At 41.8% G+C, this 27,372-nt stretch overlaps 1 protein-coding gene across 5 annotated transcripts in view; it reads left to right on the top strand.

Moving 5' to 3' along the window:
* The window catches only part of REEP1 (receptor accessory protein 1), a 319,570-nt gene that overhangs the window by 259,314 nt on the left and 32,884 nt on the right, over positions 1–27,372 (top strand). For 3 of the 5 annotated variants that reach the window (XM_069204348.1, XM_069204337.1, XM_069204359.1), the window contains one exon: positions 8,925–9,082. The exons of the other annotated variants lie outside the window; for them this stretch is intronic. In XM_069204348.1, coding sequence (XP_069060449.1) covers positions 8,925–9,082 — 158 coding nt within the window. The remainder of the gene's footprint in view (positions 1–8,924; positions 9,083–27,372) is intronic. 5 annotated transcript variants of the gene reach the window in all.

The raw sequence follows: 27,372 nt of genomic DNA, 5'->3' as shown, positions 1-27,372 counted from the left end.
AAATGCCGCCACAGTCTTTCGGGCTGAACCACCCAGGCCGCACACCTCTTCCCCCCGCCTCACCGTGGGCCGTTGTCCAGCTTCGCTGCTGGGGCATGCTTATGTCTCCCTGCCTCGTCGCCAGATCTCACTGTTTGGCAGCTCCCTCCGCGGGCTTCAGCCCCACCCTGCAATCACGGGCTGTCCATCGCCACTCCGATCCTGATGGATTAATGGCGAAGGGTCTCTGATTCAGAGCGGAACCCTGCGCTGATGCGACTTAGCACAGCACCATCTTGACAACGCCTTGCTACTAGAATATTTTTATTATCCATTTTTGACTTTAGAAAGAGAATCTAAAGGCTTTTAAAACTGTTTACCTGGTAGCTACAACAATTTTAGTTTTAGTTGTTTTTACCGAACATTATCTTATTCTACAATCCTTATTTCATGATCAGGATATGTTATTTCTTGGGTAGAACATTTAGTCATGCTTCAGCCCTCTTTAGACCAGATTTTACCCATCATTTTAAAAAATAGGACTTCTGTGCAAAAAATTAAAAAAAACACTTGGCATGATGCTTTCACGATTACACCAAGTTTTAATCAAAAATTGTTGAAGAATTTGAATTATTGCAAGATAAAGTGTTTCCAACATTGAATTGAATCTTAAACAATGCCATTTAACATGTTAAAGAAGCTAAAGCATGAATAGACAGGCAGCAATAATATGTTTGCTCAACTATAACTTGTTCCCTTCACTTTGTACAGGTTATTACGCTTGTAGTGCGTTAGGCTGGTCATGCTGTATTTCAGTCATTTCACTGTTAGAAAAAGTTTGTAAACTGTGACTGGCAAAACATGACTAAGAATTTAAAATGTAGTGGCTTCTGACAAACAGTGGCACTGCTCAAAGACATAAATGTCTTGGGAGGTGATCAGACAGATAAGGGCCACATTTTCAGACTGTTCTCCCTAAAGGATAAACATCCCTTTACGTGGTAAAGATGATTTTGTGCCCTATGGATCACATAAAGATAATCTGATAACAAAGCAAGCATTGGCAAAGCCAATAGGTCTCATCTATGTGATAGCTATGGCTTTGCCAATGTGTTTTAGCTGTGTTATAAACCAGCGGGCTGCTGTTCAGTATGGATAAAAGTTAGTGGCATAGCGGAGAGTGGCATGGAGTGTAGTGGCATAAAGTGAAGTGTGTTGGGCTGTCATAGAGTGGAGTGAAGTAAAGTGTAGGGTGACCAGATTTTGAAATGTAAAAAAATGTTGACAGGTCAGACATAAAAGTAGGACTAAAGTCTTTAGTCTCACTTTTATATCTGGCCTGTCCTGTAAATGTGTGTGTATATATATATATATATATATATATGTGTGTGTATATATCCACATATATATGTGTGTGTATATATATATATACACACACACACACACACAGATAAGGGAGCAGGCAGCAGCAGACAGGCATAAACCAATAAATTACTTTTTCAAATATTTAAGTCTCTAGAGCTGCATGTGAAAGGAGAGCATTCCTTTCATTTCTGACTCGCAAGTTGACCTGATCTTTGTCCCAAACACCGGGACATTTGTTTACACATGTATTTACAATTAACAGAAATGTTCACAGTTTGACCTAATGTTTGCCCCAAAAACGGGACATTTATTAAAAATGAACAAAAGTATCAGGACACCAGGACAGTCCTCTGAAAACCGGGACTGTCCGGGGAAATCTGGGATGTCTGGTCTCTCTAGTAGAGTATCATAGGATAGTGGTGGTGTGGAGTAGAGTGTCATAGAGCAGAGTGTTGTGGAGTAGCGTGGAGTGGCGTACAAAGGCATAGAGTGGAGTGGCGTAAAGGGAAGTATAGTGGAGTGGGGTTGACTGTCATAGAGTGGGGTGGAGTACTCTGTCGTAGGATAGTAGTGGCGTGGAGTAGAATGACATAGAGCAGAGTTTTGTACAGTGGAGTGGCATAGAGTAGTGTGGACTGGCGTACAGTAGAGTGTCAGGGACTGAAATGGAGTAGAGTGGAGTGGCCTGGAGTGGAGTGGAGTAGAAGTAGAGTGAAGTGGAGTGGAGAGGACTGGGGTGGCGTAAAATGGAGTGGTGTAGAGAGGAGTGCCAAAGAGTGGAGTGGTGTAGAGTAGATTACAGTGGAGTGGCGTGGCGTGGCTTAGAGCCACGTAAAGTGTAGTGGAGTAGAGTGTTGTAGAACGCAGTGGTGTTGACTGGCGTGGTGCAGAGAGGAGTAGATATCTCGAGTCGTGTGCTGTACAGTGAACTAGAGTGTTGTAGAGCGTTGTAGAGTAGAGTGGCACAGAGTGGAGTGGTATAGAGTGTCATAGAGTAATGTGTCATAGAATTGAGTACAATGCAGTGTCGTTGAGTGGCGCAGAGTGGTGTAGCATGTAGTATAGTGGCACAGACTGGAGTGCAGTAGAGTGGTGTAGAGTAGAGTGGGACACAGTTAAGTGGCATAAAGTGGAGTGCAATAGAGTGGCACAGAGTTGAGGTGAGTGTTGTAGATTGGAGTGACTTACAGTGGCATAGAATGGTGTGGAATAGAGCGTTGTATAGTGGAGTATGAGTAGCGAAGTAGCGAACTACCATTTCCAACAACACAATTTCAATTGAACAGACCTTTACATTTCCAGACATGCAGTTTTTTTATACAACACCCAAACAATAACGTGTGGAAATCAGCATCACCTAGTGTGTTGATTTGGTTTGATTGTATTAAAATATTTGTTTCCACAACATGGAGAGTTACAAAAAATGTGCCTCATTTGCGCTTTGCTAATTCTGATATATTATGAAATATTTGTACAGTTTGTTTACTAAAATTTAAAATGTGTTGTGTTAGAAAAAAATAAACGTCATAAATCCTTTTTGTTTACATCCCTAGTACTCAGCAAGATTCTCACATAAATCCTCTCTTTGCAGTCAGACTAAGAAAAGTAAACTTCAAGCTCCCAGGAAGACAAAGCCTAACACTTGACCTCTGTCTTTGCACAAGATAAAAACAAAATCTAAAGGCCTGTTTATTGCTCATTCATCTCTGAACTCCAGCTTATTTATTTTCCCCTACTCCCAGCACCTATGTTAAATTGAGGAAGATGATTGTTTAAGTTATGCTTTTAGTAAAGCGCACTGACCAACAAGTTTGTAGACAGAACATTGTTCATCACAGGCATCTAACGAGTGATGTACTGCCAGGGTACATCAATCAAAGTAGAATCAGTAAAGCAGAAAGACAGGAAGCAGGAAACCTTTTCAAAGAAATACAGCATGTTTACTGCTATGAACTAGCATACAGGAGACAGCTGAAAACACATGTAGTGTCCAGAAGTGCCTCACGAAAAAGAAAAAAAACTTCCCAGAAAAAGCGAGCACTCGTGGAAGAATACAAAGAGCCAGTCAGAGAGGTGGTAAACAGTCTATGCTCCATGGAGGAACAAAGACATCCTGGACAGCATAAAACAAAGTCAGCAAATAGAAAGCAAGCAAACTTGAGTTACAAAACACCAAGCCAATGGTAAGCAATGGATGGAATGCATTCCTAATAAGGCTTTCAGCATGTCTCCAGTATGTCTTTACAACCAGACAGCTGTGCTGTCTGGTAGGCTTCAACCTAAAAACTGGTTGTGAGTTAAGGGGACATGGGCTACCTTTGTAGTGATTCATCTAATGAACAGTGGGATCAAATTGGAGAGATCAAAAGGGGGACTTACAAAATCATGCAGTGGAAAGAGGTCTAGTGCTCCCTGGTGGTACACAACGGACTGTATTAAGTGTGCTTCTCTGTATACCTAGCTAGTTTGCAAATAATACCCCCATTCAGATCCATTGTACTGTCTTGTAGCATCTCTCTTGTTGAAGACCAACATCACTTTCTAGGCACTTGAAAGTTTTTATTCCTCCTGAAGCACATGGATTGGTTATGGTAGTAGCCAGATCTATTAGTGCTGAATTTTGGAATCATGTGTGACCCATGGAGAGCTTGCTTCAGAATTGGCGCAGGGGCATGTGCGTCAGACGTACGGTTGTACTTGTAAACAAAGGAGTGTGAGACAGAATTGCAAGTAGTATACACAGACCAATCAGCGATTTCAGCCTAAGATTGTATAGGTTCTATTGTTTTGGATATGCCAGCCCTTTATTTCGTTTTAGAATTCTCACTGATTGTTGATGGACCTTAACCTCCTCAGGGGTGTGCTGCTGAACCTTCCTGTCTGTACTGAGAAGGAGCTCACACCTCTTTGACTTTTTTATTAAGAGGTGATTGCCAAACTTGGATCCAAACTTGATCTAAGGTTTCTAACTGGGTTGCATGATCTGTGTTTGGATTGTAAGAAGGTTGGTCCAGCTCATGGATCGCCCTGTGTACAATGCAAAGGGCTCTGAACAATATTCTTCTTGCTAGTGGAAACCAGTGCAGTACGTTGAGAGCGGAAGTCTTGTAGTCCAGTTTATTGAGGTATTACGTACATTTATCTCAGGACTATAATTCTGGAACTTCTGAATTTATAGTTGGCCATCTAGGATTATCAGAGAGTGGCCACAGCCTAGTCATATGAGGAAAGCTGGAGTGTGCCATGCATATGGAGTACATAATGGCAGACATTAGAGCAACATGATGCACAAACAGATCTAGTGGGCTGAACTGATTATGCATCTCTGAAGGCAGCAATGGTGTACATATCTAAGGTAATGCACATTCACTAGTCATCATTTATGTTTAGAAAGACTACTTCACAATAAGGAATATAATGCAATCAAATAATGGTAAATCAAAGAACGGTTCTACTATACATGAAACAATGCTGCGTGTAAACTGATTACCCATGAAGCTGTACTCTTACATACCATGTCTGTATGGGGTCACACATTAGTGCCCTTATTTTCGATACTTTTTACAACTATATCCCTTTATGTAGGTTGTTGTGATGTAAAGTAAACAAAAACCAAAAGAGAGTGAAACCCAACAATTCTAATTTCAAAGTCTCACAAAAAGAATATTTGGAGGCTCGCACCCGCCAGTTCTTGCCATTTCCAAAAATTGTTGGGTTTCGCTCGTTTTTGTGTTCATGTTGGGAAGTGGAGTGAACCTTCGAAGCTTTTCTCTCCCCTCTCCCGATGTTTCGAAGCGTTGCCTTCCATATAAATCTGGGATTAGGCGATGAAGTGCATATCTGTAATGATGTGGCAGCATATGGCGAAAAGGTAGAGTCAAGACACCCTAGCAAACATTAGATACAATTGAGATATTTCAACTTTTTAAGAATTTGCTCACTAATTGTTTCTCAAAACATTTAGTTCTTAACAGCCATTCTCTTTTTCTCTTTTCTTTGTAAATGTGGCGGCGTTCTGATGTAAGTGGTACACACCTGCATGTTTGTTTTAGATTTCTAGTGTGTCTGCACACACATATCCACTCACTACTCTAAACAGATTAACATGGCATCGGATATGGTTCCATCGACTAACCATGGAGTTGCTCCATTTTAGAGTGCCTGGAGTGTACCTCACATAACACTACAGTGTGCATCTTCTTGTGTTTCCAAAGGTGTTTCCTAACACAGCGTGTGGTGTGTGCAACCACTTTGTAAACACTAGTGTGTTGGTGTGGTGCTGTGAACTTCATTCAAGGCATGCATGCTAATATAGTTAAAGAATGGTACTGAATTATCTGTGTCCTTGGACTGTGGAATCTCAAACCAGTGCTGGGTAGCAGCTGGCCTACGAGCAGGAATCCAGGAAGCATAGAACCTGATAAATATTTTTTCATTTCACTGTTCCAGTGTCTCCCAGTGCAGCTGCATTGTGTATGCACCCTGCTTTTAAGCAGCAATCCTCTCATGTAGTCAGAACTTTAGTTACTTTTTTTTAGCATAAAATGTAACAAAGCCCACTTGTCAGGGATAGTCTGTTTTTGTGTTTGCTCCGCCCTTGCAGTATTTTGGTCTCACGGTGTTTTGATTGAATGAGTTCTGTCCTTACACCACTGATGTCAGGAAACTGTGTTTTTTGCTTGTACTGTAGAGTTTGACTTTTAGAACTTCATTGGAGTGGTGGGCACAGCCTCTTTCCTTTCGTGTGTAGGTTTCCCCACCCTACTAGCCTTTCTTATTGCCCCTTTCTCATTACTCATAGCTACCCTTACTCAGTGATGGTCATTGTCCCTCACTCAGTCTACCCACACTTCTCGCCCACATTGGTGAATGCCGCCTTGCTCGTACAAGGAAAAAGCTAAGAAATTGATCTTTAAAAGCAACCATAATAATTATTTTGTATGTACACTTGACTATGAGTATAAGAGTAACTTCTTCAGAAACACAGAAGAGATGAACTCTGAGCCTTGATAGTGACTTTCACCATCATAACCCAGCATCAGGGTATTTATTTAGGTCACAGAAAAGCAAACATCACTAGGCTTGTTAAAGTGAATAAGCAAATTCCAATGTTGAGCCCTTGGCCTCCCTGTGATCTGCCTGCTCAAAAATAAAAGCACACTCAGTCATTTCCCATTGTTCTTTACCACTTTCAATGAAAGGAGACATTCAAGGGCATCTGATCTCTTCAAAATTCTCTGGTATCATGAGATTGATGCTGGGAGTCCGTAGGCGTGGAAGTGACGGAAGCCTATGAGAGACCTGAGTGCATCGAAGGACCTCTAGTAATGACTTAAGGTACTGCAGCCTGGTAGAACCACTTGTGCCTGACTCAATGGACCTCTAATAACTGTTTAAAATATTAAAATACTGCAGCCTGCTAGAGCTAAGACCTGTCTCTCAAGCGCCCTCTAGCAACGGCTTGAGGTACTGCAGCCTGCTGTGTCGGACTCAGTGGAACGTTAGCAATGCCTTAGGGCGGTGGTTCCCAACCTGTGGTCCGGGGCCCCCTGGGGGTCCGCAAACCTTCCTCAGGGGGTCCACGACTGCTTGGAAAATTAATTAATATTAACAGATTAGGTCCCCGGCTTTCAGTAATGACTCAGTGGGGGGGCCCCAGATTCCAACAAAGATTTAGTGGGGGGTCCTGGGCTCCGGTAATGATAAAGTGGGGGTCCACAGAAGTCAAAAGGTTGGGAACCACTGCTTTAGGGTACCGTAGCATGCCATTATGTCAGTCAGACATCCCCTTCGGTAAAGATTCTAGCAGAATTACAACAAATACACTGCCTGGAAATGTGCTGTACACCAGCCAACATGAACCACTCTAGGATCACTGGCACGAGTAAGTGCGGAAAGTGTAAATCCAAAGAAGTAAATGTACAATCCTTAAATAGAATTGAGGGAATAATATACGTCAATGAATAAAAATGATGGTAGCATTTGAAAACAAACAATAAACGGAAAGTCCTCTAAATGACTTTTATTGGCTGAAACTGAACAGACACCACTCCAGAATCTACCTTGGAGTACAGAGCCAGAATTATTCCACACTGACATTCACAAGGTGCATGAAAAAGCTGAGAAGCAACAAAAAGCAACGTAAAACTAACAAACTAAACGTAAGACAAATGCTGACCAAGAAAAAATGCACAAACCTTCTCCCTATTGGTAATGACCAACTCATTACATTTATCATTTTGTTGCGTTACTCAGGCCCGTGTTCACCCTTCAGTCCCCAGCGCACACCTTCTGAACTTACCCTACAGAAAAACAGAAGTTTGATGGGTGGAATGTTTCATTTATTTCCAGCCACTGGTAATTTCTCAGGCCGTAACTCAGTCTATAATTATTTCACCCACTGTCCCCTCTGTTTAGAGACCAACCGTATGCAGTCCTGTTGCAGCGAAAACTGTCCAGCCCGAACTGTAAGACCAGGTCTCCTCTCCAAGGCAACATTGCCGACCAGTTCCAATTGGTTTCGGCCTCATCACTGAGCTGCAGCTTGAGTTCAGTGGCATTATCAGTAAGGGAACCATCACACTCAGGGGATCTCACTAACAAAAAATAGAAGTAATGGATGGAATGTTTCAACTAGTCGCATTGCTTTCCAGTCAATTATGGTTTTGTCTGCTCAGGCTCGCCAGACAGATCAACTGGGTGCCAGTCAGACGTGGTCCTCTTCCAGTCAGAACAGGGCAGTCAAATAGCCAGGACTGGTCCCCTCTACAGAGGGGAACACAATCACCATCAGACTGCTTTCAGCTTATGGAGACCTCATTAGTGAGATGTAGCTTGAGACAGTGGCTCATTACTCATGGTAGGCACACAGGTCTTCCACAGTCCACCCAGGAAAACCCCCTTCTAGTTCCCCTAAGCCAGGGGGGCTATCCAGTGTAGGGAATCCACAATCACCCCTAATCCCCTGTATTTCTCAGTGGGAGAGCTACCCTCCCCCAGTGATGCAACCTCCCAATAATGTAGTTCGGCTCACTGAGATTTGTGAACACTGCGGAAGGGGCACGCTGCATGGCCACTCTGTTCTGTGGAGAGCCTTCTTTTCATTTCACTACTTGGTCCTTGCTCCTGTGCTGTGAGATACATCTTACCCTGTGGACATCATTCCACACATGAAGACTGAGTGCTAAGAAGGGATACAGGAGGAATATGCATAATCAATCATTATTTGGTGCCTGTTTATAGACGGAGCCAGAGTTTACCCCTCAGTTTACTATGTAGAGTTCTCCTTTGCTTTATTTTTCATAAGTTCTAACTACAACATACTTGCAGGTGCACATTTATGTTAACACCTTTTCACAAAGGATAGACAGTAGAGACAGAGCTGTAAAGTATTGTCCCACCAAACTGTGGTATCCCTGAGTCTAATAAAACAGAGAATAACCACGTTGCATGGAACTGGTTTGGGCATCAGAAGCATGCTTTTATTTTGTCCCTCAACAAACATTGCCGCAGGAATTACTGATGTTTATTCCCTTTTGCCTTTGTCTCCAACATTTAGACTTTAAATGAACAATTTGAAGTGGCTGAGGTATATGGCGCCGAGTTGGAAGAATCGCGTGCCGCGGAGGGTGACGTGCAGGTGCTTGTAGTCTCAGGTGGCACCACTGGTGAGGGCATTCAACAGGCAGAGCAGGCGTCCAAGGCTAACCCTCCTGTAAAGACTCGGCCTCCCCTAGAGGTACTGAAATCCCAGGGAGGCGGCATCGAACTGTCTCTGAGTGAAAGCTCTCTCTGTCTGTTTTGTAATGTGTGAGCCTTGTCTCTAGCAGGGTTTCTCAGTCAGAGTTCCGTGGTCAGTGTGGAAGACTCGGAGATAATTTAAATCACATAGATATATTAAATACGCCGGCGTGGGTCTGACTATCTTGGACTCTTGGCATATATTATCATAGAAAGAAGATAACTGAAAACACTACACACAAACATACCTCAGGGCGACATCAGGAGATGAATATTGATAGTCGTGAGGCCTGATTTTTAGCCTAAGTTGCAGCGATGAAGCCCACCTTCTGCTCGGAGGGTTTGGAAGATCTCAGTCTGAGAAAATATTTAAAAAACGAGTGTATTTTCAAGCACCAATGTCACATAATACACTTAACCAATAAGCTCTGAAGTCACGTATTACATTTTACGTACTTTTATGGGGTGTCAAGTCGATGAAGCCTAAAGCTTCCACGGAGTTGGCCTCATTATTAAAATGTCAATAATTACCTCCACTGTCCCATGGCAGCATGTTTTCATGGATGCTCCCATATGCCATGGCTGCTCCCTTATGCAAAGAATTACCCCCAGCTTGTTAGTGCCAGCATTTTGCCATGAGTGTCCGATATTCCAAGAGTTACCTAGAATAGGTCGGCAGCAGACTTACAAGCGTAACACATTCACACACACACTCACTCATGTTCAGCAACATAGAATTACTCATTCTCACGCACTCCTATTCATTCTTACTCATGCTTCCTTATTGTCAGTCCCTCACATTGTCTCACACTCCCCATACTAATTTTCTCTCATTTATTCTTTATCATTCACCGCCACCCTCACTCACACTGACTTGCACTCAGTATTACTTTCACATTCTCACACTCATTCTCACTTATTCTCACCCACTCTGTCTCACTCAGTTGCAGTCACTATCATTCACTGCCTTTTCACTGACTTTGAGTCACACACACATATACACAGGCCCACACACTCACGCACACTCAAATACACACTCTGATGTGCAAGCATGCTCACATTTGCTTTTTTCCAGTTATCTTTAGATGCATGCACGCCTCCATTTCAAGTACTTAGCTGCTTGCCAGTCTTGCATGGACCCTCAGGGTATGTACACAGCTTGTTCCACCTCAAGCACTGAAAGTTGATACCTGCGTGGTGCACACCCAGTGTTGATGCATTGTGCAGATTCCAGCTAGCTTCCTATAGCCTCTTGCTTTGTCACCTGTCATTTCCCCATGTTGTCACAGGGGGAGGAGGGGCTTCAGTGAGGTTCCTTTACTAGTAACACTGCACAACACAAGTGGAGTGGCACTCAGGCTTGGGAGGCCCCAGACGCCAGTGACTTTACCAGCCACAGAAAACCACAGAAAGCCATCTTTATGTGCCTGCACTAGCAGTCGGACACATTGACTGCCTCACACTGCTGCTGAAGGTCCGATTTTGTTTTCTCATACTATTAGTGAACAAAAGGGTATTTTATTCACTATGAGTACAGAAATAAATAGAGGCTGACAAAAGAGATTCAAAGAGCCCCGAGATTCATAAAGGCGACCTGACACTTTCTCACGATTAACTACTGTAGGTGTGATGTGAAATTTTTCAAGGATGTGCACCATTGAGAGATATCAATAATTAGCAATGACATCATGTATGTTTCAATTTGACATGTGAATATGATCTCCTGATAGTAAGGTTAAATTTCATCAAATGGTGTTTAACTTGAAAAAGTACATGATCCCATTTCCTGTGATGTCCTGAAGGGACAATAGGCATGTGCTGCTACGTGACATGCTTCTAATGATGTCATCAGGGGGTTAATGCACATGCCCTGTCACCTCCTTGATTTTGGTGAAGTAGCCACTGGTGTATTCCAGTAGGGATGAGTTTCTAGATCAAGAAATGTGGATGTAACTATGTCTAAGGTCTTGAGTACCTCACTAGCATTCTTCTAAAGTGAAGAAGAAGCACTTTTCCATAGTACGCCTCTAGGTAGTGATTTAATTTCCCCTCTACATTAACATAGTCATTACCACTAGTGTGCCCAGCCATATGGCTTTGTATTTTGGCAAATCCTGAAAGAGTTGTGGTGGACGTTTCATTGTACGGTTACTGGTACTCCTGAGTCACATACTGTCCCCACTAGCACCATGAAGGCGTCTCACATTAATCTTGCTCTTCATACTACTTCACATTTTTTTATTTCTCTTTGCATGCACATACTCTATCCTCCTTCTTCTCTCACACTTTGTAGATGAGCCACACATTCATATTCCAATCTCTTCCAAGGCTCATGGTTCTTGGTTGTACTTATCCTTATTATAATGCATGTTGTGGCGACACAAATCAGAGTCTCTGTCACGCCGAACATGGGACATAGGCAAGCTTATGTAGCACATATGCAGATGCTCATTGCAGTTTTAAAGATAATACAAAGATGGAGATTGAGTTGAATCGCTCTAGGCATTGAGATGGCTAGACTTTGTGGGCTTTCTGGCCTTAATTTGCAATCACATTCTTTGTATCTGGCTTTTAGGTTGTAGACCGCCCCATATGTTTGACATTTCTGTATGTTTTTATTTTTTCTCCGTAGCCTTTGAAATACAAAATTCCTAGAAAAGTGTATGTTCATCAGAAGGTGACAGTTGTACTGTGTTTTGGATGATTTATAGAGCACACTACTACCCAGATGGTCTCTTGGCTCTTGGGGTATTGCAAATGGAAGCAAAGGATAGAGTGATGATGTGTACTATTAAATGAAAAGAAGGGGTTTTGACTTCTTTCCTGAATCAAATATGGGTAGAGGTATATCTTTATGCCCAAGGCAGAGAGTTCTAGAGAGTCGGGCCAGGACAGAAAAGAGCAACATCCAAAACCAGCTCTGCGAAACTGGGGAACAAAGAGCATTAGTTCCTAAGCAGAGTGTGTGTATCTGGACAGGCAAGAGATGATAAAACCATAAGGACCATAAAAGTAATGATAGACATATTGAAAGAACCAATGTGAAGGTTTCAGGATTTGGAGGTATTGATTAAAGCAGTTTGCCAGGTGGCATGCTGCCTGGTTCTCTATAGCTTGCAGTTGGTGGGACAGCAAAGAGTGTATGCCAAAGTAGGCACCTTTACAGTAGTTCAATCTGTCCCTTTGAACCAACATACTTGCAGCGTGGTGTCCACATAGGAGAGAAGAGATTGAAGAAGGTGAATCTTCCTCATGACAACACTACCCAAGGAGACTACAGAAGAAACCTAAATATGCACCTAAAGAGATGCATCAACTTTGATGCCAAGCATCTTCACATATTGAGGAGGATTGGTGCAAGGGCCGAAATCCGGAGGTCAAAAAGAGAGCTACCACAGAGTGGCAGGATCTCAGTCTTCCTGGTGTTTATTTTTAATTAATGGAGCTACATTTGAGAGCGCACTTTGGAAAGGCAGTATTGAAATGATAGATTATCAGGAAAGAATTGCGCCCAGCCTACAAAGGATTTGAGTGTTGTCGGCATGGCAATAAAAAATGGAATTTAAACAGACAAATGAGAGTAGCCAGATTTCAAGATTGAAAAGTAAAAAGAATAGATGAGAGAGCAGATCCTTGGGGCAGCCTACAGTAGTGTTTGTGTGAAGAAGAAAGAAAACATTTTGAGTACGTTCAAGAAACGAACAGAATCACTGAAAGACAGTGCCACCAATTCCAGCTACGATGAGTTTGAAGCATCATGTGGTCGACAGTATCAAAAGCCACAGAGAGATCTAATAAGACCAAGGCGGTGATACTGCTGTGGCAATGCCTCTGCGGACATCAGCTGCATGATGGAGATCTAGAAAGGAAATAACAGATTTTGTGCTTGTGAGGTCTGAAAACTGCTTAAGCGTCAACCATTTTTTACGATTCAAGAAAGATAAAGAAGTGACAAGCTACAAAGCCTTACAGGCTCTTTGCAATAGCTGGCCCAAGAGAAGTGGATGCAGTTGAGTGTTGGTGATGGACCAAGAGAGGGGTCTTCAAAAGTGGGAGAATAGTAGCAGCCTTAAAGGAGGCCAGGGCTTGGCCAGACCAGGATGTCTAACAAGGCAGGTCTCAAAATGTCTTAAGTCATAATAGTATGCAGAATTTGGAAGTGTGAAAGTGTATTTTTCCCCAAAAGTTTTAATAAAATAAGTAAATAAGCGTTTTTTTTTTTTTCTGTGAATAACACCTATGAAAGGATACATTTCTAATTCATATATCTTTTCTGCCTTCATAAATTGGCATCGTTATTTGATCACGTTGGTAACACTTGGTCAATTTCTTATTGCTGTTTAGCATTTTCCCACATTTCGGTGCCAATGAGAGTGAGAAAACCGGATTATTTACAGAGATTTAATCTAAAAAGAGATCAAGATTATTTTATGTATTTCTTATTTTATTGAAACATATAATATAAAATTAATCCTTTGTGGTTAAGCGTGAGAATATAATATAAAATCCCTCCTTTGTAGTTAAACGTAATTGCAAAATCATTCTTTCTTTGAGAATTGAACAATGATCATAAATGCAGAAATTAGTTGTACAAATTTTGGCATACTCACTCTCATTTTCAAAATATAATTGAGCATTTTCTATATAAAATGTATCCCACTACACAGGCTGTAACACTAGAGAGTATTTTATACAGTGTTACAACGCTATACATTAGATACATTTGGCTAGACAGTCCTCTTTTTATGATTATACATTAGCGTGTGATAATCTCAAATCATAGAAATGTATGACTATGATAGTTAATTGAACTATTGATAATGTGTGAAAGTGAATATTATCAATGTATTCTATGTGATCATTTATTCTTTGATTCACACAAAGTATCAATCTTATAAGTGATATGGGCATTCCGTTTTCTGTGTTCATGAGCAGTCCATCACACTTTGAAATTTTGTAGTAGAATTACGCTCTTGTTTGCTTTCATTATCATAATATGAGCGCATTACATCACATAATTATGAGGGTGAATTCAATGATATGCCCCTTCCAGAATATGTTTGGATCATGTACAGTATTTTGTCTGTCTCTATGTTCTCAGATGTATTTTTGAGAAGCAGATGAGCACACACACTAGGTTGACAAAGGCTTCTGTAGCTGAAACCCATGACCATTTTGTGAAATAAAGGGTGTTTGTATCCTGGAGTGTCAGCTTGTATCTTTTTATGGGAAAACCAATGTTGATTTATAATATGACTACAATTGCAGTACTATGGTGCAGATATCTATCTATATGTATGTATTAACTATAGGTGTGTGTGTATGTGTATATATATATATGTTCGATGGCATGTGTAGCTGCAGATACACATGCTGTGCACAGTCCGCCATCTGGTGTTGGGCTCGGAGTGTTACAAGTTGTTTTTCTTCGAAGAAGTCTTTTCGAGTCACGAGACCGAGGGACTCCTCCCATTTCGACTCCATTGCGCATGGGCGTCGACTCCATCTTAGATTGTTTTTTTTCCGCCATCAGGTTCGGACGTGTTCCTTTTCGCTCCGTGTTTCGGGTCGGAAAGTTAGTTAGAATCTCGGAAAAAATCGCCGGTATTGTTTGCGTTCGGTATCGGGTTAGTTAGAACAAATCGACACCGAATTTTGAAGAGCTCCGGTGGCCCTTCGGGGTTTTTTCGATCCCCCGTCGGGGCCTGGTCGGCCCGGCCACGTGCGACTTCAAGGCTGATGGAACGGACCCCATTCCGCTTCTGCCCAAAATGCCATAACAAGTATCCGTATACGGATCAACATCTGGTCTGTAACTTGTGCTTGTCCCCCGAGCACAAGGAGGATACTTGTGAAGCCTGTCGAGCGTTTCGGTCGAGGAAGACGCTGAGAGACCGAAGAGCCAGGAGACTACAAATGGCGTCCACGCCGACAGGTCAAGAACGTTTCGAGGAGGAAGAAGAAGCTTTCTCCATCCGCGAGTCGGATTCTGAAGAGCTCGACGCCGAAGAAACACACCAAACCGTGAGTAAGGCGTCGAAAATCAAGACTCACGAGAAGTCCACAAAAGCCCAGGGGACGCCACCGCCAACAGGCCATGGCTTAACCCGAAAACTAGGTGACCGATCCAAGGCACCGAAAAAGGGCATGCTGGTGTCGAAGTCATCCGACTCCGGTCGAGATACCGCCACACAGCAACCTCGGAGCCGAGACAGCGGCTCCGAGAAACTTCGGCACAGAGACTTCGGCACAGAGACAGCGGCACCGAAGAATTTTGGCACCAAGACACCACGCCGAAAACAAAGAAGGTTTCTTCGGAGCCTAAAAAGACTTCCGAAAAGGTTTCGGTTCCGAAACATCCAGCCTCGGAGCCGAAAACTAGTTCCTATACAGAGGAACAAGGATTAACCTCCCAATTACATAGATTTGGAGAGGAGCTTCAAGCGGTAGAGCCTGACTACACGCAAAGAAGGCTTCATATTCATGAGGACACAGGGAACCACTCTTCCCCCAATCAAAATAAAAAGGAAACTTGCCTTTCAACAAAAGGACAAGCAACCACAGGCAAAAGTGGCAAGAAAAACAACCCGCCACCGTCTCCACCACCATCAACCCATGCATCACCAGCAACAACTCCACCACTGATGCACTCACCAGCTCATACTACAATGAGTCAGGATGATCCCGATGCATGGGACCTTTATGATGCTCCAGTGTCTGACAACAGCCCAGACTCCTATCCCACAAAACCGTCACCACCTGAGGACAGTACATCCTACACACAGGTGGTCGCAAGGGCAGCCGAATTTCACAACGTCACCTTACATTCTGAACCAATTGAGGATGACTTTCTGTTTAACACCCTATCCTCCACCCATAGCCAGTACCAAAGCCTTCCCATGCTCCCAGGAATGCTAAAACATTCAAAGCAAATATTTCAGGATCCAGTTAAAGGCAGAGCCATAACTCCAAGGGTGGAGAAAAAGTACAAGCCACCGCCAACAGATCCAATCTATATTACAACACAACTAACACCAGACTCAGTAGTTGTCGGGGCAGCTCGTAAGAGAGCCAACTCTCATACCTCAGGAGACGCACCACCTCCAGACAAAGAGAGCCGCAAATTTGATGCTGCGGGAAAAAGGGTTGCAGCACAAGCAGCAAATCAATGGCGTATTGCCAATTCACAAGCACTTTTGGCAAGATACGACAGAGCTCATTGGGATGAAATGCAACATTTCATCGAACACTTACCCAAGGAGTTCCAAAAAAGAGCGCAACAGGTGGTAGAAGAGGGACAAAGTATCTCAAATAATCAGATACGGTCTTCCATGGATGCAGCAGATACAGCTGCAAGGACAATAAACACTGCAATCACGATACGAAGGCACGCATGGCTGCGCACTTCAGGGTTCAAGCCGGAAATCCAACAAGCTGTGCTCAATATGCCATTTAATGAACAGCAATTGTTTGGGCCGGAGGTTGACACTGCCATTGAGAAACTCAAAAAAGACACTGATACAGCCAAAGCCATGGGCGCACTCTACTCCCCGCAGAGCAGAGGCACATTTCGGAAAACACCTTTTAGGGGAGGGTTTCAAGGTCAACCCACAGAAACCACAACCTCACAAACAAGGCCTACTTACCAGGGTCAATATCAGAGGGGAGGTTTTCGGGGACAATATAGAGGGGGCCAATTCCCAAGAAATCGAGGAAAATTCCAAGGCCCCAAAACTCCTCAAAATAAACAGTGACTCACAAGTCACACAACCCCATCACATAACACCTGTGGGGGGAAGACTAAGCCAATTTTACAAACTTTGGGAGGAAATAACAACAGACACCTGGGTCTTAGCAATTATCCAGCATGGTTATTGCATAGAATTTCACCAATTCCCTCCAAACGTCCCACCGAAAACACACAATATCTCAAAACAACATATAGATCTTCTAGGACTAGAAGTTCAAGCATTGCTACAAAAGGACGCAATAGAATTAGTGCCAAATCTACAAAAAAACACAGGAGTTTACTCACTGTACTTTCTAATACCCAAAAAGGAAAAAACTCTGAGACCAATACTAGATCTCAGAACACTAAATACCTACATCAAATCAGACCACTTTCACATGGTCACGTTACAAGACGTAATCCCACTGCTCAAACAGCAAGATTACATGACAACATTAGACCTAAAAGATGCGTATTTCCATATACCAATACATCCTTCACACAGGAAATACCTAAGGTTCGTATTCCAAGGAATACATTACCAATTCAAAGTGTTGCCATTCGGAATAACAACTGCGCCAAGAGTTTTTACAAAATGCCTGGCAATAGTAGCTGCACATATCAGAAGGCAGCAAATACATGTGTTCTCGTACTTAGACGACTGGTTAATCAAAACCAACACGCTAAGACAATGTTCACAGCACACAAACTACGTCATACAGACCCTTCACAGGCTAGGTTTCTCGATCAACTACGCAAAGTCACACCTTTTGCCGTGTCAAACACAGCAATACTTAGGAGCGACAATCAACACAGCAAAAGGGATTGCCACTCCAAGTCCACAAAGGGTTCAAACATTTCACAAGGTAATACAGGCCATGTATCCAACACAAAAGATACAAGTCAAAATGGTAATGAAACTCCTAGGCATGATGTCTTCATGCATAGCCATTGTCCCAAACGCAAGATTGCACATGCGGCCCTTACAACAGTGCCTAGCATCACAATGGTCACAAGCACAGGGTCAACTTCTAGATCTGGTGTTGATAGACCGCCAAACATACATCTCGCTTCTATGGTGGAACAGTACAAATTTAAACCGAGGGCGGCCTTTCCAAGACCCAGTGCCACAATACGTCATAACGACGGATGCTTCCATGACAGGGTGGGGAGCACACCTCAATCAACACAGCATCCAAGGACAATGGGACATACATCAGAGGCAGTTTCACATAAATCACTTAGAACTGTTAGCAGTATTTCTAGCGCTGAAAGCATTTCAACCCATAATAACCCAAAAATACATTCTTGTCAAAACAGACAACATGACAACAATGTATTATCTAAACAAACAAGGAGGGACACACTCGACACAGTTGTGCCTCCTAACACAAAAAATATGGCATTGGGCGATTCACAACCACATTCGCCTAATAGCACAATTTATTCCAGGGATTCAGAACCAGTTGGCAGACAATCTCTCTCGAGATCACCAACAAACCCACGAATGGGAAATTCACCCCCAAATACTAAACAATTACTTTCAAATTTGGGGAACACCTCAAATAGATCTATTTGCAACAAAAGAAAACTCAAAATGCCAAAACTTCGCATCCAGGTACCCACAAGATCAATCCCAAGGCAATGCTCTATGGATGAACTGGTCAGGGATATTTGCGTACGCTTTTCCCCCTCTCCCTCTCCTTCCATATCTAGTAAACAGGTTGAGTCAAAACAAACTCAAACTCATACTAATAGCACCAACATGGGCAAGGCAACCTTGGTACACAACACTACTAGACCTTTCAGTAGTACCTCATGTCAAACTACCCAACAGACCAGATCTGTTAACACAACACAAACAACAGATCCGACATCCAAATCCAGCATCGTTGAATCTAGCAATTTGGCTCCTGAAATCCTAGAATTCGGGCACTTAGACCTCACACAGGAATGTATGGAGGTCATAAAACAAGCTAGAAAACCTACCACTAGACACTGCTATGCAAATAAGTGGAAAAGATTTGTTTATTACTGCCATAATAATCAAATTCAACCTTTACACGCATCTGCAAAAGAAATAGTAGGATACTTACTACATTTGCAAAAATCTAACCTAGCTTTCTCTTCCATCAAAATACATCTTACGGCAATTTCTGCTTACCTACAAATTACGCACTCAATTTCATTGTTTAGGATACCAGTCATAAAGGCGTTTATGGAAGGCCTAAAGAGAATTATACCACCAAGAACACCACCAGTTCCTTCATGGAACCTCAACATTGTCCTAACACGACTCATGGGTCCACCTTTTGAGCCCATGCACTCTTGTGAAATGCAATACTTAACGTGGAAAGTTACATTTTTAATTGCCATCACATCTCTAAGAAGAGTGAGTGAGATTCAAGCATTTACCATTCAAGAACCATTTATTCAAATACACAAAAATAAAGTTGTTCTACGGACCAATCCTAATTTTTTACCAAAAGTAATCTCATTGTTCCACCTGAATCAAACGGTAGAATTACCAGTGTTCTTCCCACAACCAGATTCGGTAGCCGAAAGAGCACTACATACATTAGACATCAAGAGAGCACTAATGTACTACATTGACAGAACAAAACTAATTCGAAAGACAAAACAATTATTTATCGCCTTTCAAAAACCTCATACAGGAAATCCAATTTCAAAACAAGGCATTGCTAGATGGATAGTTAAGTGCATTCAAACCTGCTATCTTAAAGCTAAAAGAGAACTGCCTATTACACCAAAGACACACTCAACCAGAAAGAAAGGTGCTACCATGGCCTTTCTAGGAAATATTCCAATGAACGAAATATGTAAGGCAGCAACATGGTCTACGCCTCATACATTTACCAAGCACTACTGTGTAGATGTGCTAACAGCACAACAGGCAACAGTAGGTCAAGCTGTATTAAGAACATTATTTCAAACTACTTCAACTCCTACAGGCTGAACCACCGCTTTTGGGGAGATATCTGCTTACTAGTCTATGCACAGCATGTGTATCTGCAGCTACACATGCCATCGAACGGAAAATGTCACTTACCCAGTGTACATCTGTTCGTGGCATTAGTCGCTGCAGACTCACATGCGCCCACCCGCCTCCCCGGGAGCCTGTAGCCGTTTAGAAGTAGATCTTAAACATTTGTAAATATATTACTTAAAACTTTATTATGTACATACGCATTCACTCCATTGCATGGGCACTATTACTAGCATACACAACTCCTACCTCACCCTCTGCGGGCAAAACAATCTAAGATGGAGTCGACGCCCATGCGCAATGGAGTCGAAATGGGTGGAGTCCCTCGGTCTCGTGACTCGAAAAGACTTCTTCGAAGAAAAACAACTTGTAACACTCCGAGCCCAACACCAGATGGCGGACTGTGCACAGCATGTGAATCTGCAGCGACTAATGCCACGAACAGATGTATACTGGGTAAGTGACATTTTCCATATATATATATATATAGAGAGAGAGATAGATATATATACTTATATATATATACAGGGAGTGCAGAATTATTAGGCAAATGAGTATTTTGACCACATCATCCTCTTTATGCATGTTGTCTTACTCCAAGCTGTATAGGCTCGAAAGCCTACTACCAATTAAGCATATTAGGTGATGTGCATCTCTGTAATGAGAAGGGGTGTGGTCTAATGACATCAACACCCTATATCAGGTGTGCATAATTATTAGGCAACTTCCTTTCCTTTGGCAAAATGGGTCAAAAGAAGGACTTGACAGGCTCAGAAAAGTCAAAAATAGTGAGATATCTTGCAGAGGGATGCAGCACTCTTAAAATTGCAAAGCTTCTGAAGCGTGATCATCGAACAATCAAGCGTTTCATTCAAAATAGTCAACAGGGTCGCAAGAAGCGTGTGGAAAAACCAAGGCGCAAAATAACTGCCCATGAACTGAGAAAAGTCAAGCGTGCAGCTGCCACGATGCCACTTGCCACCAGTTTGGCCATATTTCAGAGCTGCAACATCACTGGAGTGCCCAAAAGCACAAGGTGTGCAATACTCAGAGACATGGCCAAGGTAAGAAAGGCTGAAAGACGACCACCACTGAACAAGACACACAAGCTGAAACGTCAAGACTGGGCCAAGAAATATCTCAAGACTGATTTTTCTAAGGTTTTATGGACTGATGAAATGAGAGTGAGTCTTGATGGGCCAGATGGATGGGCCCGTGGCTGGATTGGTAAAGGGCAGAGAGCTCCAGTCCGACTCAGACGCCAGCAAGGTGGAGGTGGAGTACTGGTTTGGGCTGGTATCATCAAAGATGAGCTTGTGGGGCCTTTTCGGGTTGAGGGTGGAGTCAAGCTCAACTCCCAGTCTACTGCCAGTTCCTGGAAGACACCTTCTTCAAGCAGTGGTACAGGAAGAAGTCTGCATCCTTCAAGAAAAACATGATTTTCATGCAGGACAATGCTCCATCACACGCGTCCAAGTACTCCACAGCGTGGCTGGCAAGAAAGGGTATAAAAGAAGGAAATCTAATGACATGGCCTCCTTGTTCACCTGATCTGAACCCCATTGAGAACCTGTGGTCCATCATCAAATGTGAGATTTACAAGGAGGGAAAACAGTACACCTCTCTGAACAGTGTCTGGGAGGCTGTGGTTGCTGCTGCACGCAATGTTGATGGTGAACAGATCAAAACACTGACAGAATCCATGGATGGCAGGCTTTTGAGTGTCCTTGCAAAGACAGGTGGCTATATTGGTCACTGATTTGTTTTTGTTTTGTTTTTGAATGTCAGAAATGTATATTTGTGAATGTTGAGATGTTATATTGGTTTCACTGGTAATAATAAATAATTGAAATGGGTATATATTTTTTTTTGTTAAGTTGCCTAATAATTATGCACAGTAATAGTCACCTGCACACACAGATATCCCCCTAACATAGCTAAAACTAAAAACAAACTAAAAACTACTTCCAAATATATTCAGCTTTGATATTAATGAGTTTTTTGGGTTCATTGAGAACATGGTTGTTGTTCAATAATAAAATTAATCCTCAAAAATACAACTTGCCTAATAATTCTGCACTCCCTGTATATACACACACATACATGCATGTGTATATTATATGTTATAGTCCATGTTAGAAATTGGATTTCTGGGTAGCAGAGGTATGCACCCTTGTCCAAGCAGGAACCACAAGCCTAGTCAGGGTGAGTCGGTTACACACCATAAATTAACTGTGCTCATCCCTGGTAGCTTGGCACAGAGCAGGCAGGCTTAACTTTTGAGGCAATGTATAAAGTATATGTTCCACACTTCAAACAGTAAAACAGTGAAACCCCATACAAAAAGATACCACACTTGGTTAGAACAATAGAGCTTAATTTAATTAACGAAACAAGACCATAACAACAAAAGATCCAATAAGTACAAGTTGAGATATGAATTTTTAAAGAATATCTGCAAATATGTAGTGCTTAAAAGCATACTTCGCCGTCTGGGGTTATCTGGTCGTGTTTGACCAGGTTAAATCCAAAAGTTCAGGCTGACCATGAAGGCACGCAGGTTGGATACAGGAACCAACCTTGCCCCATTGAAAAAGTACCTTGTAAGGACAAGATCCATGGAGCAGGGATGCGATGCGTTGGTTCGAAGCCTTAGGATCCATAGGCGATGCGTCATCGCCAAGCCTCACACTCAGAAATGCATAGTCATCCAGCAGCCCTGGATGTAGGCGATGCATCATCGAGCCGCGCATTGGGAGATGCTTTATTTGTCGAGCAACGCAGCTGATAATGTGATGTCCTTGTCGACAGCGGCGGTGCATCAGAGTCAAGAGGAAATGCATCCGTTCCAACCGACGCATCGTCGGAGATTCTCAGGTTCTGGCTGTTGCAACACTTTATACCCACTTCCAAAGGCCCATGACTGGATTGGCAGCAGTCTGCAGGGCAAGGCTTGCAGCGAGCAAAGTCCAGGTGCTGTTGCAGGATGAAGTAGAGTCTTTGATGTCCCAGAGACTTCAGAACAGGAGGCAAGCCAGCAGGCCAGCAAGCCCCTGGAGTCACTTTGGTTCTGGGGAAGTAGAGATGCAGGTCCAGTCCTTCTCACTCCAAGGCAAGGAGGGCAGCAGGGCAGGCACAGCAGAGCAGTAGTCCAGCACAGTGACAGTCCTTTTCAGCAGCACATCAGTCCTTCTTCCTGGCAGAATGTCCTCAGTTCCAGAAGTGTACTGATTTGGTGGGGTCTGAAGTCCAGCCTTATAGCCAATGGTGCCTTCAAAGTGGGGGAGACTTCAAAGAGAGGCCTTTAAAGTGCACATAGTCCTTGCCCTTCCGGCCCTGACTCCAGACTCACTAAAGGGGGTTATGCAGCCCTTTGTGTGGGATGATGACGCAGCATATTCAGGTGTAAGTCTCAGCTCCTCCAGCCCATCCTGCCCAGGATGGGCTATCAGGATGGCCCATTAGTCACACCTAAGGTGCCTTTGTTTGTGGCTGTCTGGAGAGAATGCACAAAAGCCCAGCTATCACCCACCAAGGCGTGTATTCAGAGACAGGCAGGAGGCAAATGAGCAATAATCAATAAGAGACTTGACCAGCCTGTAGCCAATCATGTGGACCTCGTGGACCATTTGCCATCAGACTGAAAGATTTCCTGTGGAGCATGTCTTAGAGAAGAACCACTAGACTCAGGGAAGGCTTCTGGATGTACCGTTTAAAATCATTGCACCCAGATAGACTGAACATCACTAACAATACCACCTGATTATTGCATATCTTAAGAGATCTCAGGACTGCAGTGATTCTACATTTTAAATGGAATCTTCACTCATGATGGTTGTATTAAAAACCGGCAGTGTGGGGTGTGCAAACACTGAGAAAACAATCTTGTACTACCTTAAATACAGAATTCAGCACGCAATCTGTAAAGGATGATCTATAACTTTATAATGCCTTATTTGTAATGTCCAAATCAAAAGTATTCAGATAATCCATCATAGTTTTTAATTTATTCATTTGTCTTGATGATCTTTATCCATATAGAACTAGCCAACGCATTTCATCCTACTGGACTTCATCAGGGCTAAAAATATACAAGATATTCAATATGTTATTATACACCGTTCTCTACAATCATTAGTTGCTATATACACATCAAATCTAACATAATATTTATCCTATCATAATCAATCAAATCGATTATTGCATTGTTAATTATGAATCTGGAGGCATAGAATTCCTGATAAAACATCTGTTTTCTGTGCTTAATGATTCATTACCTTAGTTATATCTCATTATTGTTGTTCACTTTATGGGCATTATCCATCATAATTCTACTAATCAAATGTGGAAAGAAAACAATTCTTATCCACTAACCCTTATAATGACAGATTGTACGATAAAACTCCATATTTACAATCTTCTCACAATGACATCATAAATGTAATTACATGAATTATCTGATTCATTTACATGTAATAATGCCATATTCTTCAAAACTCATTTTTTTTATATTTTGCATAGTCATATATAGCACAAAGTCTTCCAACTGTTGTTAAATCTGTTTTTCAGATGTTATGAGCTCTACATAATCTCGCAAATGATTATTAAACTAATCTAAGAGCAGTGAAATACTGCTGCCTATTAATACCAAGTGTCGGGATGATAACATATCAAAATACAGAAAAACACCTGACATCGTATATTTTCATGTATTTTATGGCAGCCATGTTGAAAGAACGTTTATAATGCAAAAATCTCATCTATTCTGTCTTTTATGTATATTACTTTCTTACTTATGCACAAAAAAGTGTCTCAATCGTCTTGTGACTTAATATTCACTAGGACCATATGTTAATGGCATTTTTACACTCTGTAAAATTGAGAGTGTACGATCGCTATATTTATCTTTTATGTGCCACAGTAAGCCGGCGTGCATCCCCATATAGAAACGCACGTAAAGGCGAGCAGGCGGAAAGGACTAGGTCCGATAACAAACCGCTCAGATACAACCATACCTTTGAAAATAGGCGTCTTGTAATTGCACCCATGATACGATGTTCGTAGCAACTGTCAAATGGTAACCGGCTCATGCATCCCCACTAAAATAGCGTTCCGATCATTGTCCACAGCTGTGCACTTTTTTTGCCCGTTTCTAGTGACCTGTGTAAAAACGGCGGACATCTTAAAACATCTATTACAATAAGCGAGTGTATTTGCTTTCTTTATTACCAACATAGCCTAATTAATTCCATTGTTTAGTGTCGTAACCACACAGGTAAAAATACGGAAAAAGAACCTTTACCTGTATTTCACTCGATACTGTCTGTAAAATAGTGTCAACTGATGACTATCTGTTGTTTCACTATCAACCATCTCATGTTTTCGAAGGAAATATGGCGGCCATTTTGAAATATCAACTTAAAGAGCAAAACACATGTATATTGCTCACGTATATTATTAATTGGATAAATATTAATCCCAGACTGGGTTTTCTATATGGATACCAAATTCGTAGATGATTACCATATTGTCAATAGTGTATCTCCCATATGATGTCATCTAAATGTGATTATATGATATTCCTAATCACAATATTTTCCAAGCATTGTCACAATTTGCTCTCAAATATCTCTTCAATATTGAGGTAACTTATTTGGCAATAACCCATAAATGTGTTCATTATTTATGTTCCATAATACAGAGTATCGGATGTGATTATTAATTTCCAACTAAACATTCACATAGCTATTCTCCGGCCAAATATTACAATAAAGGCCTGGGACCTCATTGCCTCAATTACCTTAAACTATAGGAATGTGAACATGAACTAAAAAATATACAAGGAAAATTAAAAATTACTTGCTTTCTTGAACATATTGTTCAGATATAAATTTTTATTTAAATTCCCAAAAAATGATGGAATTCATTATTTATATTCAAGCCGTCTTGCACTGTGCGTAAGCGGCAAATCCACCGTGCCTCTGCTTGTCTAAGTGCAATTTCTCTATTACTTCCCCTTTCATGTTGCGGTACATGCTCTAGACCATGAAACCAGATTTGGGAGTCTCTGGGGTGAGCCAATCGTATGTGAGTGGCTACTGGATATTTTATGTCTTCATTTTTTATAGCCCTCACATGTTCCATTATTCTTTCTTTCAAATTCCGGATGCTACTTCCTATATATACTTTACCACAAGAACATCCTAGTGCGTACACCACATAAGTTGTATTACAATTTATTAAAGAATTGATGGCATGTTCCACCTGGGTATTATATTTAAATTTAAGAGTTTTATTAACTCCTAATCTACATATTGAACATCCTCCACATATAAAAAAACCTACTGGTTTCGGAGGCAACCAAGTGGTAAATTCCAGTTTATGCTGATCGTCTTTCACATAACTGGGGCAAAGAATGTTTTTCATATTATTTCCCTTACGATAAACTATTCTGGGTTTCTTAGGGATAATTCATTCTGGTAATCCAATTGAATCCAAAACATGCCAATTTTTCTTGAGTGCATTGTAAATATGATTGCTGTATAAGTTGTACTTAGTAATGAAACATATCTCTTGTCTTTTCTTTTTCTCTTTCTTTTTATTGTCTTCTCTTTTATCCTGATCTGCTTTTAATGTTGCTTTTCTATCTATTTTCATAATTTTGGTTCCAGCCCTTTTGGGAACACTCTCTTCATAACCTCTATTTCGAAATTCCAGCTCAATAGTCAATAATCGTTTCTCAAGCTGCTCTTGCTGGCTGCAATTTCGGCGGGCTCTCACCATTTCACCATATGGTATGGATTCTATGGTCTTCTTCGGGTGTGCACTTGTGGCATGTAATACACTATTGCATGCGGTGGATTTGACGAATACGTCACTGTGAATGACATTATTGTCTATATAGAGCTGTAAATCTAAATAGTCAATCCTTTGTTTATCATATTTCAAAGTTAATTTCACATTAAATCTGTTGTCGTTCAAGAAGGAGAAATATGCAAGGAGATCGGTAGTGCTTCCATTCCATATGATGAAGATGTCGTCAATATAGCGGCCAAAAGAAATGATGTTATTAATCCATTTATGTGCCGCTTGGCCCAAGGCATGCTTCACCTCAAACAGACCCATGAAAAGGTTTGCGTAAGACGGTGCAAACCTGGAGCCCATTGCTGTCCCTTGCTTTTGTAGGAACCCTTTTCCATTAAACAAAAACACATTATTATTAAGGACTAACTCTGCCATATCCAATAACGTGTGTGTGTTCAAGGAAGCCAGCGTTCCGCTTATACAAAAATAATTTTAATGCTTCCGTGCCACACTCAATTCTTATAACAGTGTATAAGCTCTCCACATCCATCGTTACAAACATAAGATCAGTACCAGTCCATGCAAAATACTCAAGTTTGTTTAATAGATCTTTACTATCCCTCAAGTTTGATGGCAAATTCTTCACATAGGGTTGCAGAAAACTGTCTAGGTATTCTGCCATGTGTTCAGTGGCAGATCCATTACTGGAAATAATGGGCCTCCCTGGTGGGAAATCGCCTGGCTTATG

The sequence above is a fragment of the Pleurodeles waltl genome, chromosome 1_2, assembly GCF_031143425.1.
Source record: "Pleurodeles waltl isolate 20211129_DDA chromosome 1_2, aPleWal1.hap1.20221129, whole genome shotgun sequence".
Lineage (NCBI taxonomy): Eukaryota > Metazoa > Chordata > Amphibia > Caudata > Salamandridae > Pleurodeles > Pleurodeles waltl.
Note: the sequence above shows the minus strand (reverse complement) of the source record. Positions and strands in the feature narration are given on the sequence as shown.